This window comes from Oryzias latipes, chromosome 17 (assembly GCF_002234675.1).
Source record: "Oryzias latipes chromosome 17, ASM223467v1".
Classification (NCBI taxonomy): domain Eukaryota; kingdom Metazoa; phylum Chordata; class Actinopteri; order Beloniformes; family Adrianichthyidae; genus Oryzias; species Oryzias latipes.
This window is the reverse complement of record NC_019875.2, coordinates 11,522,941-11,544,350: the sequence shown is the minus strand read 5'-3', so window position 1 is coordinate 11,544,350 and position 21,410 is coordinate 11,522,941. Positions and strand designations below refer to the sequence as shown.

Genomic DNA, 21,410 nt, shown 5'->3' with positions numbered 1-21,410 from the left:
CTCACTAACAGACTCCATAAGTTTAGGTGATGACAGGCCCTGGTTCAAATTGAAAAAACTATAAACAACTATGATTTATGTTTGGCCCCACCATCTTTTGGTGTTGTCATTGATAAAAAATAAACAGAAAAGCCATAAATTAGCTGGAAGATTTGCATGAAGGAGGAACTATTAAAGACTCAAATGAAAATTGTGTTTTTGTTGATTTTAACATGTTCTTGTAGCATTTTATGATGATGGATTGCATGTAAAAAGAAAGTTAAGATCAAACAGTGTTTCTGAGTATTTCTGTATTGAAACTATGGTTAGTCAGGGACAGACTAGACTGGAAGCAGTGGAATCTGAAGCAGTTAATTTCAATGCTGTTTGAGGAAGATTGCAATTTAACAGAAGAACTACAATATTCAAGCCACAAGGCTCATGCTCTTTTCCATTCTTCTTGCATCCCCTTTAAATCAGTGGGATTCATGTATGTCCTTATTTTCTCTGGTGTGTTTTAATATTACCCTTCTTGTTCGTTGCACTACTAATATTAGCTTAAGGTTTTTAAGGGCTGTGAGCCAGTGAGAGAATGTGTAAACAAAGGGATGATGGGAAATGAGCAAAGGCTCACAGGACTTAGGACATGCCTGGTGTAAAATGTGCATTACAAAATAGCAATGTGTTCTGTGACGTTCACCTTTTTATTTATTATCTGTAACTGTGACTATATATTACCTCCCTTCATCTTTATATGTTCTGTGTCATACATTTTTAAATAAACTTACATATCAAAAACAGAATACTACATTTTGCAGTACAGGAAATCCTTTTGATGCCCTTTGGTCGCTCTGCCACAGCAATTCATCTGCCTCCATCCAGCCTTTTCCACTGCATCCTCCTGGCTCACACCACCCACCTTCATGTCTTCCATACCTGCATCCTTCAACCTCGGCTCTGGTCTTCCTAGGAGCTCCAACCTCAGCATCCTTTTACAGACACAATCACTGTACCTGCTCCAAGCTTAGCTGAACAAGAAACCCAAAATGTAATATTGATGTGTTTGTTCCCACATCTTCTTTTCTTCTTCTTTTTTTTACTTGTTTCATCCTTTCATTAGTGTTAAATGGTTTAGACCAGAGACACTCTCTTCTGCCATGTGTCTCTAAACAGCTGCTAATCACTGCAGTGAAAGCAGACTGAAAGCTCAGCATTCTCCAGTTTCTGTGCCTGCAGAAGCTGTCTCATTTAACCATTTACGGAACTCAGGATGAAGTGATGATTGGAGTAAAGATTGACATCTGGATGAAGTGTTGGTATGTTTATTAATAAAAGTATTTCACTGTTTACGTAATTTCATCACTCCTCTCTGTTTTATTTAACTTATAGGTCCAGAGTTTAGTCTGTGTGAGATGGAGGTGAAACGTGTGAACCTGGCTGTGGTTTCCTGCTCTCTTTCTGTCACAAACACTAACATCTGTTCATCTGCAGGTTTTTGTTCAGCCTGCAGGGATCATTTCTCACTGTGGGGATGAGATCCAGCAGCTGCAGTAGTAGGAGGCTGAATGATCCACTTTGACTTTATTGATCTTCAACTCCTATCCTGTCTGTGTTTTCTCAGCAGACAAAATGTCTTCTCTTTCTGCAATCTGTCTTAATGTTTCTTTTTTTTTTCTTGTCATTATACCAACTCATCTGAATTCCTCCACAGCTTGAAGACCAACTATTCTGGTCAATGTTAAATCATTCTGAATCATTTCTGCTGCCATGGCAACCAGTGCTGCAGAGACACAGACAGACAGGTGAAGGTCAGGATGACAGTGTTTGTTCCAGGTAGACCTGGTTGGCTCCTGATTGGCTGCAAACACTCACCTGAACACAGACAGCACAGAGCAGCAGCTGGGAGGAAAAGCATTTTGTTCAGCCGTGTTTCCTCTGCTCAACCTGAGGAGAAGTGGTGTTCTGATGCAGCTGAGGACAAAGAAGGACGAGCTGTGAGATGAGAGCAGAAGCAGAAGACTGCTGCTGCAGACGGACAGCTCAGCTGAAGCTGCTGTGTGGTTTCATCTTCCTGATTTGAATCTGACAGCAGATGAAGAGAATCTGGGTCACATGATGCACAAACACTCAAACACATTCATGTTCCACAAACACACTCAGCTTGATGCTGAACTCACAAACACACAATTTTATCTGCTGTTTAACAGCTGTGGAGCAAGGACACATTCACTTTAAATTTGATCAATGATCAATGAAACCATCAGCTGATTATTTCTATGAAAATGTAACCCTAACCTACAGAGATCTGTTTTTGTTGTCATTTCTTTTTGAAGCTGTTTTGTATGTTTTTTACACTGATTAAAGTATCCTATAAATGATTCTAATGTGCTACTGCTAAGGAAACAACAGGGGTGTAACGATTCACTTTAACAAGGGTTAGATTCAAATTATAATCTGTTGTTGCTGATCCGATTGATCTTGATATGGGTTCATTTTCAACGATCTAATTCACTGACCTAAAATTTATTCAGGAAATCTTTAGCCAAAACCTCAAAGGGTGTTACTCAAAGATAAATACCTGGTACTGAACAGTGCAGGTGAAGTTTTCCTTATTGCTTGCATTTCTTGCAAGATAATCAAGTATAAACTAAATATGTGAACAAATGAACAATTATACTAGAATTAATGGTAAATCCATTCACATTTCAGTTTCATAAAGTTCAGTCCACTGTTGGTTTTCCACATCAAAATACTCCAAACGGAACATTATCAAAACATTCAAACACAAATATAGTCACATGTTTGCCAAATTCTAAGTGTTTCAATACACTTAACTGGAATGATGGCTTGATCACTTTTTGCTGACATCACGTGTGTTGTCTGCTGTACTGCTTGGTCGTTTTTCTGTTATAGTATGATAAACTGTGTCTCAATCTAAATGGTATTTTCCATTATCGATTATAGATTGATTTGCTGCATTTTGAAAAGATTTTTTAATGATTTAGGTTGATTTGATTCAATTAACAACTTGCCACAGATAGATTGATCTGGCTGGATCATAGGAATAGAAGTTTATTCATCGATTATTCGTTGCACATCTTTAAGGGAGTGCCCTTCAGCTGTTTCAATTAAAAAGAAAGTATCTACTTGTCATACCAATCTTCACAGTACTTATTCATCAGTTCAACCAGGGTACTCGTTTCTCTTTTTTTTATGGAAGATTATAATCTGTCACAAAACAGGCAGACGGCTGGTTCCAATTGCAGCAGGTTTATTAGCTCAGCTAAAAGTCCACAAAGCTAAATCAGGCTCAGACAGGCAGGGGTCGATAACAGGCATGAGACCATCAGAGAAGAAACAGGAGTAGTCAAGATCCAAGCGAGATACGAGGGAGGCAGCAAAGAGACAAACAGGATCAGGAAATCAGAACATCTGGACAGGATATAATGCTCGGTAACGCAGGCAGAGTGGCACAAACAATACTTCGTACTGAGTGAGGCTCAGTGCAGTGCTTAAATACGCTGTGGTCGATTTGGTGAATGAGAGTCCGGTGTTCAGCACTCAGAAACTGCACACTGGGGATGCTAAGAGAGGTAGTGCGTCTCGAACTCTGGAGTTGGCTCCCACCAGTGACCAGAAGGGAAAACAGGTCTGACTTCTGTCATAAACCATGTAGGCTGTTTTTCTCCTCTGGTGACATTTAAGAAACTTTTTTTGCGGGGGCACTTTTGACCTAATCCTCATAAAGACAAGTTGAAATATATTCCTCTGGCACCAATTATTCTCCTCTCTAGATTATCTTTATTTTTTGTAATGTCTCAAAAAGAAAATAAAACCTGCAATTTATATGAATACTTTTTGACTCAGTGGCTCTCCCTGCTATCAAATCCAAACAGTAAATGTTTCATGTTTTGACACATGGTTTTGGTTGTACGAAACATTTATGGATAAAGAAAGACATTGTCTTCATTAAAAGGAACTTTTAAATAAATTAGTAAAACAAACGTAAGTATTTTTTTCAATATTATTATCTAGACTAATGTCTAAAACAAGAATATTTGTCATTATTTGGACAGTAAAAGCTGGTTGTGTGTTTGTACATCTAAGTGTGAAGCCCCACTAATGTCATGGAGGCTGCAGAGCACAAACACACACAGCCACAGGAAGATTTATTGTCTGTCAGCGTCATTTCCTGTAATAATAACCACTAAGAACAGATTCATATCTGCTGCTGTTCACATTCATCAAGCCCCTTCCGCTCTGCTCTCTGGTCGAACATCAAACACTAAACATTGTTTTGCTGCTTTAGATCAATCAGAATGGAATTTTCTTTGTGTCAAGTTTAAGAGAAGCAAAAATGTTGACTTTTTTGTACTTGATACAAATGAGTGTTCTAGATGACAGCTGTTTTATGATTCAATAGATTTTATTGTCTTTGCAACCACATATATTTGATGCAACATCTTCACATGTAACACATGTTAGGTGCACAATGTGCATCAAGGTGCTCATAACAACTTTACAGGTAAAATGGATGTTGAAAATGCGATGAAGTGACACAATTGACTGGTGAGACTTATGACGTGCATGGAAAGAAGGATGTTTTTCACAATATGGACAGTAACATTTGTAGTTTTTGAAAATTTCCTCGTGAAGCCACAGTTAACGGTTTGGAGGCTGCAGAGCACAAACACACAGCTGCAGAAAGTTTTTTGTCTGTTACTAGCACTTCCTGTTATAATAACCACTGAGGACTGATTAATAACTGCAGCTGTTCACTCATTAATCTCCCTCTTTGCTGCTCCCTGTATTGACTTTGCTTCAAAACTCTGCATCAAAACCTTTTGCATATTTGTGTTCTTGAAAGAATCATAAACTTACAGCAAAAGGAAAAAAACAAGCAGATTCTCTTTGAGTTTATTGAGAATATTGTTGCATATCATCGTAAAATAATTTCACAATTTGCATTTTACAGAATTGTTAAATGGAACAGAAGAGACCAATGTTACATTTACACAAAGCAGCTGCAGATAGTTTGATGAAGGATAAACAGCAAAGAGCCGTGATCAAAGTGATGAATGAGATGAAAGGATGAGATCTCATTAAGAGAAAAGACGAGCAGAAAACAGTCATTCAGCATGTCTGGAGTTGGTGGATGCTCCCTTGTTTCTTTGCATTTTTGTGTTCTTGAAAGAATCATAAACTTACAGAAAAAGAAAAAAACAAGCAGATTGTTTTTGAGTTTATTGAGAATATTGTTGCATATCATCGTAAAATAATTTCACAATTGCATTTAACATAATTTTTAAATGGAACAGTGATGAAAAGTGATGAATGAGATGAAAGCATGAGAGTTGATGGAGAGAAAAGACGAGCAGAAAACAGTCATTCAGCATGTCTGGAGTTGGTGGATGCTCCCTTGTTTCTGAGGATCATCAGCAGAGAGAGTCCACAGCAGTACACCAGACTCTTCACTATCAGCACTGAGTACAGCAGGCAGAGCAGCTTCACCCTGGACTCTGACTGGAAGGACAGCTTCACCAGGTCCAGAGGAGGAACAGAGGCTGTGACTGTTGTCAGAATGTTGACAATTGCTGGACGAGATGTTGGGGCTTTTGGAGCTGCTGTGGAAACTGCAGCTGGAAGTGGAGGCAACTCTGAAACAAAGAGCCAGATGTTTGCAGGGAGAAACATCATTTTTCTACTCCTCTGCTTTCTTTGACAGCATCTCTACATTAAACTGAATCTCTGTTGAACACAGTCATCAAGCCTTCATTACCTTGTTGTGTTTGGGCCTCCACTGTGCCCCCCTCATGTTTGACGGAGCAGCTGTATTTATAGGAGCTGTCCTCTTGCTGATGGAGCAACAGGATGGAGGCGCTGTGTCCCGACTCTCTGAGATCCAGCTGCTCTTCAGAGGTCAGTTTCTCCAGTGTTCCGTTGTTCTTCTGTCTTTTCCAGGAGAACTGGACCACAGGAGGAAACATGGCTGAGGCCAGACACAGCAGGGAGCTGCTCCCCTCCACATGGACTCTGGATGCTGCTGGGTACACGCTCACCACGGGCTTCAACACGGGCTTATCTGAAGTTTGACAGCAGCAACAAGCAGCACAGACACACACTCACACAGTCAACAGCAGCTTCCAGAAGTGCATTCAGTCTGATCCTGGAAACTCCATGAACTCTGATCACTAAATTCCTCATCAATGCAGCACAAAGTTCACTTCACTCACTGGATTCAGCTTCACATCAAACCGTCATCAGGAGACACGACGGCTGGAAATTGTTACTAATCTCAAACTAACTCATTTAGAACACAAGGAGATAAAAAGTAAAAGATTTTCTTTGATCATCTATGTATATAAATATATATATATATATATATATATATATATATATATATATATATATATATATATATATATATATATATATATATATTTATATATTTATATGTGTATATAAAATACAAATATTCATAGTTTATTTATCATAACAGAATACAGATAAAAAAAATTGAAAGTTTTTATTTTTATGTAAATAATTTCTTTTTATTTTGATGAGACTTTTGAAAAATTAACTGCAAAAATAAATGAAATGCACTAACATTTAACTAAATCACTTTTTTTTTATTTTCAACTTTTAAAAAAAATGTAAAGTTACAAAATTTAAAAAACTGTTATAATACACAGATGCTTTCATTGTTCATTTTTAGGTTTTTTTATTATGTCTCTATAGTTTTTGTTGTGAGTTACAGTATGTCAAACTAAACTTTAAAATCATTCTAAAAAAATTGTCTCCAAAAATGTAGTGATTAATTTTCATTCATTCATTTTCTGTACCGTTTTTCCCTTTCGGGGTCACGGGGCTGCCGGAGCCTATCCCGGCCACTTGTGGGCAGGGTAATTGTGTGATTATTTTTCTTTTGAAAATTGAAAATTGGGTAACACTTTATATTAAGATTCTTTAACAAGCTTTGTAAACACATTAACAAGCATTATAAATTAATTTATAGGGTGTTAGTAAGACATTTATTAGTACAATAAGTCTAATAAGGTTTATTAAATTACTTAGTTAACACATTTACAAGCATTATTATTAGGATTTTTCAAGATGCTAGTGATGCATTTACTGATATTATAGGTGCCTAACAAATGTGTCAGTGTTGATAAGCTTAATAAGATTTATTAACAACCTTTGTTAACAAATTAAGAAGTATTATTATTGTTTAGGGTTCTAGTAAGATATTTATTAGCATTACAGACGCCTGACACAAGCCTAAGTGTTCATAAGCTTAATAAGTTTTATTAACTAACTTAACAAATTATTTGGCTTTATTAATGTGTCAGATGCTAGGAAGATATTTATTAGCATTATAGATGTCTTGCAAATACCTGAAAGTGTTAATAAGATTTATTAACATCTACAGTCAGACCATTGTCCTCTAAACCCATATTACTAAACTGCTTATAAGCTTTACAAATGTATTTATTAACTTTGTTAATAGTTTATTAATTGTTTTGCAGCACCCCATCTAAAGTGTGGATGTATTTTACCACAAACAACCACAAAGCATAAAGATTGTAAAAAGAACTTTATGACATTAAAACAGACTAAACATACACAAATCGTTCTGTAAAAGATATATAAAAATTCAATTCAGACAAATAATTTTTTTAAAAAAAACATATATACTGTTGTTGGATGACTAGCAACATAGCTAATAAGGATAAACTATTAGCATCTATCCTGAGTGAAACATTCATTGCAAATCCCATCACCAGGACTCAGGAGACAATTCTCTGCATTCAATGCCAACAGCATTCAACCACATTTGCCTTGCTTCAAAGTCCACAAGAAAGTTACACAAGCCAGTCATTTTTGAAGAACGAAGACAATAAACCTACAGGAGCCATGCTAAAGCTAACACGCTAACCTGCCCATCTTTGATTTTGAATCAAAGATGGGCAGGTTAACTAATGTCACCATTGGCTAATGAATCTGTCAATCAAACTCATCAGCAAAACAGGCGTGCTCACTTTCAGCCAATTGAATGGCCTCTTAGACTTTGCTTTCACACAGGTGACGAAAAAAAGCCCCGCCCATCTTTGATTCTGCACCGGTCGGTCGTTAGCGTGTTAGCTTTAGCATGGCTCCTGTAGGTTTATTGTCTTCGTTCTTCAAAAATTACTGGCTTTTGTAACTTTCTTGTGGACTTTGAAGCAAGGAAAATGTGGTTGAATGCTGTTGGCATTGAATGCAGAGAACTGTCTCCTGGTGATGGGATTTGCAATGAATGTTTCACTCAGGATAGATGCTAATAGTTTATCCTTATTAGCTATGATGCTAGTCATCCAACAACAGTATATATGTTTTAAAAAAAATTTTATTTGTCTGAATTAAATTTTTATATATCTTTTACAGAACAATTTGTGTATGTTTAGTCTGTTTTAATGTCATAAAGTTCTTTTTACAATCTTTATGCTTTGTGTTTTTTTGTGGTAAAAAACATCCACACTTTAGATGGGGTGCTGCAAAACAATTAATAAACTATTAACAAAGTTAATTAATACATTTGTAAAGCTTATAAGCAGTTTAGTAATATGGATTTAGAAGACAATGGTCTGACTTTAGATGTTAATAAATCTTATTAACACTTTCAGGTATTTGCAAGACATCTATAATGCTAATAAATATCTTACTAGCATCTGATACATTAATAAAGTCTATTAATTTGTTACGTTAGTTAGGGTAGAAGATGTTCATGATAGAGTGAGGTGGAAAAGGATGATTCGCTGTGGCGACCCCTGATGGGAAAAGCCGAAAGAGAAAGAAGAGAGTTAGTTAATAAAACTTATTAAGCTTATGAACACTTAGGCTTGTGTCAGGCATCTATAATGCTAATAAATATCTTACTAGAACCCCAAACAATAATAATACTTCTTAATTTGTTAACAAAGGTTGTTAATAAATCCTATTAAGCTTATTAACACTGACACATTTGTTAGGCACCTATAATATCAGTAAATGCATCACTAGCATTTTGAAAACATCCTAATAATAATGCTTGTAAATGTGTTAACTAAGTAATTTAATAAACCTTATTAGACTTATTGTACTAGTAAATGTCTTACTAACACCCTATAAATTAATTTATAATGCTTGTTAATGTGTTAACAAAGCTTGTTAAGGAATCTTAATATAAAGTGTTACCGAAAATTGTTTCCAAACTGCAGGTAAAGTCAGTTTTGAAGGTCAGATCTGATCTTGTTCTCAGAAACCAGCAGATGTTCCAGAATCAGTGAGACCATCAAACTCTAAATATTTGGAACATCACTCAGATTTGCAGAAATCAACAATCAGTTTAGTTGTTCAGTGAGATTTCAACATGTTTGCAGAAATGATTCAGCTTTTCTTCTGGAACAATGGCTGCTTGATGAATGCTCTGCTAATGATGAACAAACTAACATGTGAAGCTGAAGCAGCAGAAACTGACTTGAAACACATTTTCTACAATCAAACAGCTGAAGGAGCAGAAATGGTTCTTCTTACCCGTTACAAACAGTCTAGTTCCAGATCCAAAGATGTAGTAATCCCCTGACACACAGTGAGAAAGTGTGCTACAAAAACCTGTGTGCTGTTAAAGTGTCATCTGAGTGAATCAGGATCATATTTCAGCTCCATGATGAGTTTCTCTAATGTTCAGATCAACATGACTGTCTCTGTCTGCAGTAGAGGAACTTGGTGAACTGCTGTGTGAAATGAGAGAAGAAAATGACAAATATTCCTGCAGTTATTAGATGAAAGATTCATGTAGAAACTGACAGCATGAAAATGAAAAAAAGAGTAGCGCACATGTGCAATTATCCTGAAGTACATCAGTCTGGTTTCTTCTGATCCTCCTGAAATCACAGGAACATGAGAGAAACTCTGAGAAAACCCTTCTACATTGAAAAGAAGGTTTGTTTGTGTTTCTTTTTTTCTGCGGTTCCTCTTATTGCTGTGTTTATTCCATGGGGGAGCAAAGAGCATTACATGCAGTTTGGACAGAACTTCAAGCAACCACTCCCAATAAAAAAGTCAGTGTATATGTGTGTATATACACGTTTCAGGTCTCCGCGTTCAAAACTTGTGTTGACATGTCATGTTTTGAAGACCATTTTTGAGCTCTTTGTACAAAACAGTTACACTTAACCCTTGTGCTATCTCAGATGACCCCACCCTTACATTGACATGCTCTCCCTACCAGGACAAAGGTGGATAAAGGTGGAAAGATTTCATGTAATCCATGGACACCAGTGAAGATAACAAATCATTGAAGAAAAAAGGTTCAGAGCACTGTCTAGTGGGTCTAGATGACCCCACTCCCAATGTTAAAGCGCCTAGGATAGCACAAGGGTTAAATTGATTTTATTTTCCAATATCAAACAACCAAAATGGCATTGGAAGATACCATTTGGATATAGACACAGTAGGTTTATTTTACTATAATGTAAAAACGGCCAAGCAGACAACACACATGCGATGCAGCAAAAAGTGATCAATCCATCATTCCAGTCCAATGTGTGGAAACATTTTGAAGACATTAGGGCATACAGAGTGGTAGAATGTTCTATTAATGTTACCTTTGGATTATCTTGATGTGAAACAACAGTGGGCTGAACTAAAATGTGAATGGACGCACCATTAATTCTTGTTTACTTGTTTGTTTGCGCACATATTTAATTTACACATGATTATGTTGCAAGAAATACAAGGAATGTGGAAAACTTCCCCTGCAGTGTTCAGTATCCAGATATTTAACTCCGAGTCACACTGGGGGAATTTTTGGCTAAAGATGTCCTGGATTGATTTTCGGTCAGTGAATCGGACCGTCAACCACAAATCATGATATGAAACGATACGTTGTTAAAATGAATTGTTTAACCCCTACTGGAAACACAATTAAAGAACCAGTGCGATAGCACAAGGGTTATTGCGCATTGTGCCCAGCTGGAATTACATGACACCAAGTCTTTCTTATATCGGTACAGGGCTGTGCAAAGATTTTGCACCAAAGGCAGGCCCATGGGCTAGTATCTAATAGTGGCAGTCCAGTGTGAATACCATGTGCTAAACCAGTGTTCAAAAATGCACATTTAGCCCTGTGAATGCACATCTCGTGCTCTATGCGTATGTAGCATAAAACTACACGCATGTTGAAAGGTAAACCAGATCAAATTTTGACCAATCAAGGACTCAGATTTGGTAGTGATGAATGGATGACGTCACTTTTAAGTCATAGAAGTGCCAACCATTTGAAAATTAATCTTGGGGGAATACATTATAATCGTGCCTTGAAGGAATTATATAACACTAAGTCTTTCTTATATCAGAATAGAGCCGTGAAAGGAAAAACCCTGGAGCAAGATTTGTTAAATTTGCACAGTTTCAACATTTCACACCAAGCCTCTTCCAAATGTAGGTGGTAAACATGTGCTAGTAAACCGTAGCAAAAGAAAAAGAAGAAGAAGCCTCTCCCTGCTTGTCCAGTGTGAATGAGCATCATTGGTTGCACATCCCAGAATTCAACACACAAGCAAAGGCATTATTGAACTCTCGACTCTTGTCTTAGTCTTATGAAACTAATCACTCTAAATAATTTATCTGTCAAAAGTACAGTGATGGAAACTGGAGTGGAGACAGAGCTAAATTACTTGTTATGTAATTTTTTAAATTAATCTTTCACAAGATCCTTTAACTTCTCTTTTGTTGTTAAGGAGGTGAGCTCACAAGGGTTCTATAATTATTTTTCTTCTCAAAAGCTGTTTTTCCTTAAACATGATGACATGTCTTTTTTACAGTAACAATTGGTTGAAATAGAACTTGAGATACAGATGACTACTGGTCTGCTGTATCTCAAGTACAAGGGTTTGACTCATCTGTCAATTGGGCCAAAATTTGGATGTGGTGATGAGACCATCAAAAAAATGAAACAAAAAAAATAGTCCTTTTTATTGAATCATTTAATGCTCTTACAGCCTTTCTTCAGTACATCCATCACAGAGGAATCCAAATATGGATTTGGGGATACAGGAGCATAAAGATCAGGAAAGGTCCCACATACCCTCAGTCCAGTCCAAGCCCCCCCATGCCCCAACAGTTGCCCTCCGGTAAACATACTCGTCTTAACATCCCTGAACTCATGTCTGTTCTCTTGTTCTCTTACTTGACACACCTGACAAGAGGTGTGTCAAGTAAGAGAACACAAAATCAGACGAAGCACTAATCAATTCATATATATTTTCATTTATAGAGCTAAAAAACATTAGACATTAGTCTGAGCACAGAAAAACAAATTAAAATAAGCAGACGGAAATTTTAATAGTTACAAACTCATTTTCTGGGTTTAGATGCGTAGACAGCCAATTGGAGCAATGCAGGAGGGGAGAGCGGTCCCAGTCTCAAAATGTTAGGTAAAAACAAGACCTAGTAAGATCATGTCCTACATGTCAAATTAACAGTTATAATTCATAGCATTTCCCTTAAACCAGGGGTTAAAGTAGACTTTTGTTTATGCGAGTACTACTACAAGCTACATCAACATGAATCTTTTTAATAGCAGTAAATGCAGATTATGGGTGTAACTAATCAATCTCTAACTTGCACAGAAATATGCCTACTGTAACAATGAGGCAGAGTCAGGAGGAACCATGAGCAGTACTTTATTGAGGACACATGGAGAGGTAGGGGGCTGGCAGACATGGGTCAGAGACAGGCAAGTCAAGGATCAGGCAGAGGCAGATGATGGAAGAATGCACAGAATTTTAGGCCAGAGTCACAAACAAGTGTTGCACTGAGTTAAGTGCTCTGTCTAAATACTGCTGGAAGTGATGGGAAACAGCGTTGGGGCTCCTGAGAGTGACAGCAGGGGCTGATGGGAAGTGGAGTGTGGAGTAGCAGGGAGTGCTAGCACTCTCAAGATATTTCCTGCTGATGGCCAGAAGGGGAGACAGGGTACCGATTCATGACAAAAAACCCCAGACGAGCGGCTCCAGAAGCGAGGGACCTGTTCGCTCAGAAGTCTCCAGAGCTAGGGATCAACCGACATGCCTTGGAGAAACAGTCCACTACAGTCAGAATGATGATGTTACCCTAAGACCAGGGCAAATCTGTCACAGGGTCCACTACGATATGAGACCAGGGCCAGCGTGGAATGGGTAGCGGCTGCAGGAGACCAACTGGACCTTGGTCCTCTGGCAGGTGGAACACAGGGCGATGTACTGTGCAACGTCTGTCTGCAGGGTGGACCACCAGAAACAGTTAGGGTTTGTGTGGTGGTAGTACCAGGATGGCCTGCGGCAGGTGTGTCATGGACCAGGTGGAGCACTTGCTGACGATGGGTTTTAGGGACATAATTAGTCGGCTGGGCATAACAGAGGAGGCAGGTGTTGTTCGTTGATCTGAGCAAGCACCATCGTGATATCTCACTTTACCTTAGCCAGGATGAGCAACAGTGAGGCAATGTGTTTGGAATCCGACGGAGCATTAGGGGAGGTGTCTTGGATCTCCAAGCATCGGCTTTGCGGTGCTTGGAGCAAAGGTGGTAGGTGATCTGGAATTGGAAACAAGAAAAGAACAATGACCAGCGTGCCTGGCAAGGGTTGAATTGTTTGGCAGTACGGATGTACTACAGGCTGTAGTGGTCGGTCAAAACAATGAATATTAGCAATGCCCCCTCTAACCAATGCCACCACTCACCAAATGCTGCATTCAAGGCCAACAGCTCATGGTCAACGAGTGCCTACTACTCGGTGAGCTTCCAAAAGTAGTAGGCACAGCGGTATGATTTGGCCGACTGACCATGGCATTGGGATAGGACCCCCCACAATGTCGGTACTAGAGGTGTCTACATCCACATTGAACTGGGACATGGGATCCAGAGGGCGAAGAATGTGAGCCTGGGAGAAGTGGGACTCAAAGGGTCTCAAAGGCCTGGGTGGCTTCGGGTGTCCTGTATAACTGACGAGGACTAGCCTTTATTATTTAATTTATTATTTATAGGTGATCAAGATGACACTCCCCAGTGTGCGACATTGCGCCACTCTCAGGAGTCAGGTTTTGTTTTATTTTGATTTTGTTAGATCTGTTTCTGTCTCAAAACGTCCACAGAGTGTTAACTCACATCAAGTATGACTGGGAAGCTCTCTTAAGGCTGGCACAAACAAGCCACAGAGGATATTTTGACACATTATCCTTATCCCCCACCCGGAGCTACAACCCCATGCTGGAATCTTACCGCAACAGGCCGCAGCAAACTGGCAATGAATGCTGGGGAAGGTCCATGATACTTTTTTTTACATACAGAAAATAAGTACAGTTGTCTGAGATTTAAATATGAATTTGTTTAACAGAGTTAAACACACTTCATGTTATTTGAATTTTTGTTTGCAAATACAATACTTACTACTGTGTAATATGTCGTTTTTAGTCTAACTGAATCATTTCAAATGAATTGTGAAAACTGATCAGAAAAATCCAAATATTGACAGACAAACTTTTTGACACAGTTACAGTTTTTCTCAAATGCTAAAACACATTTCACAAACGTGTCCTCCATGTTCCCCATTGTCTAAACACAACATCCTTTTCTAAAGCCACAGAAACACAACCACACCTTCTCATTTCAAAACTCAAACTTTCACAGCACAATAGCTGCTTGAAGCTTTCAAAAATGTAACTACTACACACATCATTACACACTACAGCAAAACATCATGGCTAATGATGTTACGGCCTCTTTGCCTCCACTTCTGCCGGTCAAATGCCCTGATAATGGTGGCCACGATGAACCTACTCAGGTTTAGACGGACTCTTAGTCCGCTTCAGCCATTGTCATGCCATGGACAATGACATGGTCAATGACTGTTGCTCGCATCTCGTTCATAATGATGGTGCAAGGTTGTCTTGCTCTCCTTCCTGGACCTCCTCCTCTCCCTTGTTGGCCTCTTCCTCTGTTCCTCTTCTAATTTCAACTCCTCTTCCTCATTGGCTTGCTCCTCTTCCTCCATGACCAGCTCTTCTTCCTCCTCTGACTCAAATTCCTCTTCCCCTGACTCTTCCTTCAACCATTGTGCTTATTTGAAATCTTCATCAAACTGTGTTCTCTAAACTTGCTTTTTTAACGTGTGGTCACAGCATTAGCAACAAATGTCTTCAATTTTGAGTTGTTGTGTTTAATGAATGACGCTAGATGTGTTCATTGTGTTCAAATATTGCTGACTGTGGCAAGTGTTTTGTATCACGAGCTTTCATTTGAGAATATGAGCAGAGTTCTTTTTCAACTTGTGTTTTAGCAAAGAAAAATGTGTTAAGATTTATGAGAACGGATTGTGTTTTATGAAGTGTGCCTTCATGTGAAATGTGTTTATGATATTGTAAAAAGGTGGCTAGATTTAGTAAATGTGTTTCAACAACTGGTCACTTTGTTTAGGGGATTGGCTTTTGTGTTTTAGCATTTGATAAAAACTGTGAAATAGTTGTGTTTTCTGGTAACCACTTAATATTATACTATTTTATTATAGAGTAATTCAGTTACTAACCCAGTTAAATTTAAGACGAAGTAGCGACTAAATATGAAAAAACATTCTTTAATAACACTCCCAACAATGTTAGAAATAAGGATTTCTCCACTGCAGTTTTAGTGGTTTGTAGTTTTTTAACTTTTAAAAATGTTGTAATATAGTATTCATATGTTTATTATTAACATGTATAGCCAAGACTAATTTTTCCTAAAAAGTAAAATATGTGGTATGTACCACAGATCAAGGAGTTCAATGAACATGTTTCTAATGTTCTGTTACACTGATGTCATCATGGGTTCTTCAGGGTTTATAGTGTTTCACACTTTCATGATAGCAAAGAAAAATGTGTTAAGATTTATGAGAACGGATTGTGTTTTATGAAGTGTGCCTTCATGTGAAATGTGTTTATGATATTGTAAAAAGGTGGCTAGATTTAGTAAATGTGTTTCAACAACTGGTCACTTTGTTTAGGGGATTGGCTTTTGTGTTTTAGCATTTGATAAAAACTGTGAAGTAGTTGTGTTTTCTGGTAACCACTTAATATTATACTATTTTATTATAGAGTAATTCAGTTACTAACCCAGTTAAATTTAAGGCGAAGTAGCGACTAAATATGAAAAAACATTCTTTAATAACACTCCCAACAATGTTAGAAATAAGGATTTCTCCACTGCAGTTTTAGTGGTTTGTAGTTTTTTAACTTTTAAAAATGTTGTAATATAGTATTCATATGTTTATTATTAACATGTATAGCCAAGACTAATTTTTCCTAAAAAGTAAAATATGTGGTATGTACCACAGATCAAGGAGTTCAATGAACATGTTTCTAATGTTCTGTTACACTGATGTCATCATGGGTTCTTCAGGGTTTATAGTGTTTCACACTTTCATGATTTCATTTTTCCTCTGCTTTTTTGTTTTGTTTCTTTAATTTGGATTCAGTTTCATTGTGCTTGAGAATCTTTTTGAGATGGAGGTGAAACATGTGAACCTGGCTGTGGTTTCCTGCTCTCTTTCTGTCACAAACACTAACATCTGTTCATCTGCAGGTTTTTGTTCAGCCTGCAGGGATCATTTCTCACTGTGGAGACCTACAGCTGCAGTAGTAGGAGGCTGAATGATCCACTTTGACTTTATTGATCTTCAATTCACATCCACTCTGGGTTTTTTCAGCTGTGAAATCATCTTTCTGAGGATGATCATTACTTTTATATATTTTAGCATTACTTTCGGAAAATTCAAGAACCACTCGTAATGTTTCTCTTTCTTTCTTCTGGACCCAGTAGATATAATTACATGGCTCAGTTCCACAACTGAAAGAGACACTTTGACCAACTTTTCTCGTCAATGTTAAATCCTCCTGAATCAGGTCTGCTGCCATGGCAACCAGGGCTGCAGAGACACAGACAGACAGGTGAAGGTCAGGATGACAGTGTTTGTTCCAGGTAGACCTGGTTGGCTCCTGATTGGCTGCAAACACTCACCTGAACACAGACAGCACAGAGCAGCAGCTGGGAGGAAAAGCATTTTGTTCAGCCGTGTTTCCTCTGCTCAACCTGAGGAGAAGTGGTGTTCTGATGCAGCTGAGGACAAAGAAGGACCTGAGAGCTGTGAGATGAGAGCAGGACCACGTTCTTTGGGACTCCTCCTCCAAGCTCCCATCAGCCCCTGCAGCTCACAGAGAAGACTGCTGCTGCAGACGGACAGCTCAGCTGAAGCTGCTGTGTGGTTTCATCTTCCTGATTTGAATCTGACAGCAGATGAAGAGAATCTGGGTCACATGATGCACAAACACTCAAACACATTCATGTTCCACAAACAAATTGGTGCTGAACTTGAAAACAGCATGTTATCTAAAAATACACACATTTACATAATATTTGTTGATTTATTATTGTGATCAATAATGAAACGATCAACTTGCGATCTGCCCTCCTGGCTGGGAGTTCTGGAGCCAAAAGCATGAGGCCCAACGCTCGGGGGTGGGTGGTGAGGGGCAGGCGACCTTTTTTTAAAAATAAAATCACAGATTAGTCTGGAAGCGGTCTCCAGACAGCCCTCTTTTATATTTTGGTGAGGGGGGCTCAATTTTCATTGCATCTCAGGGGTTACTTGGCAGGGGGTCCTCCCTCCTCGATTGCCTACCTGTTCCACGACCCAAACCCGTTGATTTTCCACATTTCTCTGGGCCCAGTCCATCCCTGGTGAGGGGAGCCAGCCGCTAAAATTCTTTACACCCTTTTACTTTTTTGGTATTTGTCCACTTATATCCAATGTCCCACTCTCTTTCCTCCATCAATTCTACAAAGAAATGCACACAAATATAATATAAATAAGGTTTAGTCTCAAATACAGAAGGGGTACGTTCAAATACACACCTTGTGTGTCCAAAGTTACATAACCATTTAATGAATTAGAACAGACAAGCCAGAAAGACAGAAACTCTGGAGCAAAAAAGAGTTTTTGGAAAGAGCTCAGCGATGTGGTGGAGAAGTCAAAGAAGTAAGTGATTTTGTTGCTTTCCTCAAAGCCTCTGATCGTTTTCACCTGTGTCTTGTCAGTCCTGTTTGTATGTCTTGTCTCTGCCTTCCTCTGTGTTTGTTCATATTGTCTGATTCCCTGTCTTCTTGGTCACCCTGACAGTTGGTTAAGTTTGGTTACCCTGCTCATCAGCGCTTGTTTATTTATGAGTATTAAACCCTATTTATTTGGAAACCACTTGTTTCCCGTCTCTTCATTTTGGGTCCTTTATCAGCCCCCCTACTTGACATTGATGGTGAAACATATTCATAATAAGAGTAATTTGCCAAAGTTGCTGTGATTGCATGAAGTTGCTGTGTTGTGAATAATTTGGGGGAATTAATTGAATTCATAGTAGTGCAAATCCATCATTATGGAATTCTGGAGGGGAAAAAAATAGTGAACCCCTTAAAAAAATGTCCATGATCTTTTAAGTTTGACAGTGCTTTGACATTTGCTATTAAAATGCTATTCTGTTCTTTGCTGTGGATGGATCTTCCCAAAAACATTCGAGTCACTGTCCTTCGATAAGTGCAGAAACGTGCATAAATCCTCTTTTGCACTTGTTATTGTGTTCTAAGGATGACTGTGTGCGAGTGATGACTTAAAGACGCATATTTGTCGTAATATGGACAACAGAAGTTGCGGTTTTAAAAATTTTCATCGTAAAGCCACAGTTAACGGTTTGGAGGCTGCAGAGCAAAAACACACAGCTGCAGAAAGTTTTTTGTCTGTTACTAGCACTTCCTGTTATAATAACCACTGAGAACTGATTAATATCTGCTGCTCTTCACTTATCAACCTCCCTCTTTTGCTGCTCCCTGTATTGACTCTGCTTCATTAAAACGTTTTGCGTTTTTGTGTTCTTGAAAGAATCATAAACTTACAGAAAAAGAAAAAACCAAGCAGATTGTTTTTGAGTTTATTGAGAATATTGTTGCATATCATCGTAAAATAATTTCACAATTGCATTTAACAGAATTTTTAAATGGAACAGTGATGAAAAGTGATGAATGAGATGAAAGCATGAGAGTTGATGGAGAGAAAAGACGAGCAGAAAACAGTCATTCAGCATTTCTGGAGTTGGTGGATGCTCCCTTGTTTCTGAGGATCATCAGCAGAGAGAGTCCACAGCAGTACACCAGACTCTTCACTATCAGCACTGAGTACAGCAGGCAGAGCAGCTTCACCCTGGACTCAGACTGGAAGGACAGCTTCACCAGGTCCAGAGGAGGAACAGAGGCTGTGATTGTTGTCAGAATGTTGACAATTGCTGGACGAGATGTTGGGGCTTTTGGAGCTGCTGTGGAAACTGCAGCTGGAAGTGGAGGCAACTCTGAAACAAAAAATGAAGAGTCAGATGTTTGCAGGGAGAAATGACATTCTTCTGCTGCACTGCCTTCTTTGACAGCATCTCTACATTAAACTGAATCTCTGTTGAACACAGTCACCAAGCCTTCATCACCTTGTTGTGTTTGGGCCTCCACTGTGCCCCCCTCATGTTTGACGGAGCAGCTGTATTTATAGGAGCTGTCCTCTTGCTGATGGAGCAGCAGGATGGAGGCGCTGTATCCCGACTCTCTGAGATCCAGCTGCTCTTCAGAGGTCAGGTCCTCCAGTGGTCCGTTGTTCTTCTGTCTTTTCCAGGAGAACTGGACCACAGGAGGAAACATGGCTGAGGCCAGACACAGCAGGGAGCTGCTCCCCTCCACATGGACTCTGGATGCTGCTGGGTACACGCTCACCACCGGCTTCAACACGGGCTTATCTGAAGTTTGACAGCAGCAACAAGCAGCACAGACACACACTCACACAGTCAACAGCAGCTTCCAGAAGTGCATTCAGTCTGATCCTGGAAACTCCATGAACTCTGATCACTAAACTCCTCATCAATGCAGCACAAAGTTCACTTCACTCACTGGATTCAGCTTCACATCAAACCGTCATCAGGAGACACGACGGCTGCAAATCATTTCTACGCTCAGACTAACTCATTTAGAACACAAGGAGATAAAAAGTAAAAGATTTGCTTTGATCATCAACTTTTGTGATCAGAACAAGTTGGGCTGCATAATAGGAGTGCAGCCCTACTTGCAATTATTGTGATCAATTTTGCGATGACCCTGCGAAAGACTGGCGAACATGCCAGGGTGAACCCTGCCTTTGCCCTCAAGTAGCCGGGATAGGCTCCAGCACCCCCGTGACCCCGAAAGGGATTAAACGAAAGATGAATGATTGAATTTTGCCATGACGATATAACTTGCGGTACATGAACAAATAGCATAACAGCCAAAAACATAATTTTCATTTCAGTATTACAGTTTAATTCAAATGAGAGTCAACATCTAACATAAAAGAGATCCATCTGATTTGGTTAAATGCAACAGATTTATTTGGTTAGTTAAATACTTCAAGGTGCCATGAGATCGTTTTAGCACATTTAAGGTAACCACTTTTTGCAATTTTCACTATCTTTCAATAGTAAAAATACAGTTTGATATCACAATAATGCTAAATTTGCGATTTATTGTGCAAGCTTAAGAACAAGTGATATTAAAGACGTTTGATTTTAATCATTTAATCATATTCAACTGAAAACACTATAAAGCTTACAATTTTTAAAGCATGTTTGAAAAAGAAAAAAAATTGTTAGAACACACAGATGGTTTCATCATGCACTTACATTTTTTTTCATTCTGTCTGTACAGATTTCATTTTATATTAAAACTGTGTTTAACTAATTAGTCTAAAAGTGTTTTCGAATAATTTTCTTTGAAAGTTGAAAATTTCTTCAGTTGAAGCTCAGATCTGATCTTGTTCTCAGAAACCAGCAGATGTTCCAGAATCAGTGAGACCATCAAACTTTAAATATTTGGAACATCACTCAGATTTGCAGAAATCAAGAATCAGTTTAGTTGTTCAGTGAGATTTCAACATGTTTGCAGAAATGATTCAGCTTTTCTTCTGGAACAATGGCTGCTTGATGAATTCTCTGCTAATGATGAACAAACTAACATGTGAAGCTGAAGCAGCAGAAACTGACTTGAAACACATTTTCTACAATCAAACAGCTGAAGGAGCAGAAATGGTTCTTCTTACCCGTTACAAACAGTCCAGTTCCAGATCCAAAGATGTAGTAATCCCCTGACACACAGTAAGAAAGTGTGCTACAAAAACCTGTGTGCTGTTAAAGTGTCATCTGAGTGAATCAGGATCATATTTCAGCTCCATGATGAGTTTCTCTAATGTTCAGATCAACATGACTGTCTCTGTCTGCAGTGGAGGAACTTGGTGAACTGCTGTGTGAAATGAGAGAAGAAAATGACAAATATTTCTGCAGTTATTAGA

General features: G+C 38.6%; 2 protein-coding genes and 1 long non-coding RNA gene across 3 annotated transcripts in view; all 3 read right to left on the bottom strand.

Annotated features, from left to right (window-relative positions):
• Nucleotides 1-5,205: 5,205 nt before the first annotated feature.
• The window catches only part of LOC101174947 (immunoglobulin lambda-1 light chain-like), a 23,567-nt gene continuing 7,362 nt past the window's right edge, over nucleotides 5,206-21,410 (bottom strand). The window contains exons 2-8 of the mRNA XM_004078784.3: nucleotides 17,688-17,843; nucleotides 17,410-17,547; nucleotides 17,027-17,292; nucleotides 16,638-16,934; nucleotides 9,532-9,609; nucleotides 5,759-6,061; nucleotides 5,206-5,636 (exon numbers count right to left, since the gene is read on the bottom strand). Of these exons, the coding sequence (XP_004078832.1) occupies nucleotides 5,365-5,636; nucleotides 5,759-6,061; nucleotides 9,532-9,609; nucleotides 16,638-16,934; nucleotides 17,027-17,069 (993 nt within the window). The 5' untranslated portion in view covers nucleotides 17,070-17,292; nucleotides 17,410-17,547; nucleotides 17,688-17,843 and the 3' untranslated portion in view covers nucleotides 5,206-5,364. The remainder of the gene's footprint in view (nucleotides 5,637-5,758; nucleotides 6,062-9,531; nucleotides 9,610-16,637; nucleotides 16,935-17,026; nucleotides 17,293-17,409; nucleotides 17,548-17,687; nucleotides 17,844-21,410) is intronic.
• Nucleotides 12,668-16,620, bottom strand: LOC110016965. The gene is made up of 2 exons (XR_002292287.2): nucleotides 13,455-16,620; nucleotides 12,668-13,351 (listed from the first exon to the last, which is right to left on the bottom strand). It is a non-coding gene; the product is annotated as an uncharacterized LOC110016965 (long non-coding RNA).
• Nucleotides 18,969-21,410, bottom strand: part of LOC101174219 (immunoglobulin lambda-1 light chain) — a 15,875-nt gene continuing 13,433 nt past the window's right edge. Inside the window, exons 3-5 of the mRNA XM_004078781.3 lie at nucleotides 21,162-21,206; nucleotides 19,528-19,830; nucleotides 18,969-19,398 (exon numbers count right to left, since the gene is read on the bottom strand). Coding sequence (XP_004078829.1) covers nucleotides 19,127-19,398; nucleotides 19,528-19,830; nucleotides 21,162-21,206 — 620 coding nt within the window. The 3' untranslated portion in view covers nucleotides 18,969-19,126. The remainder of the gene's footprint in view (nucleotides 19,399-19,527; nucleotides 19,831-21,161; nucleotides 21,207-21,410) is intronic.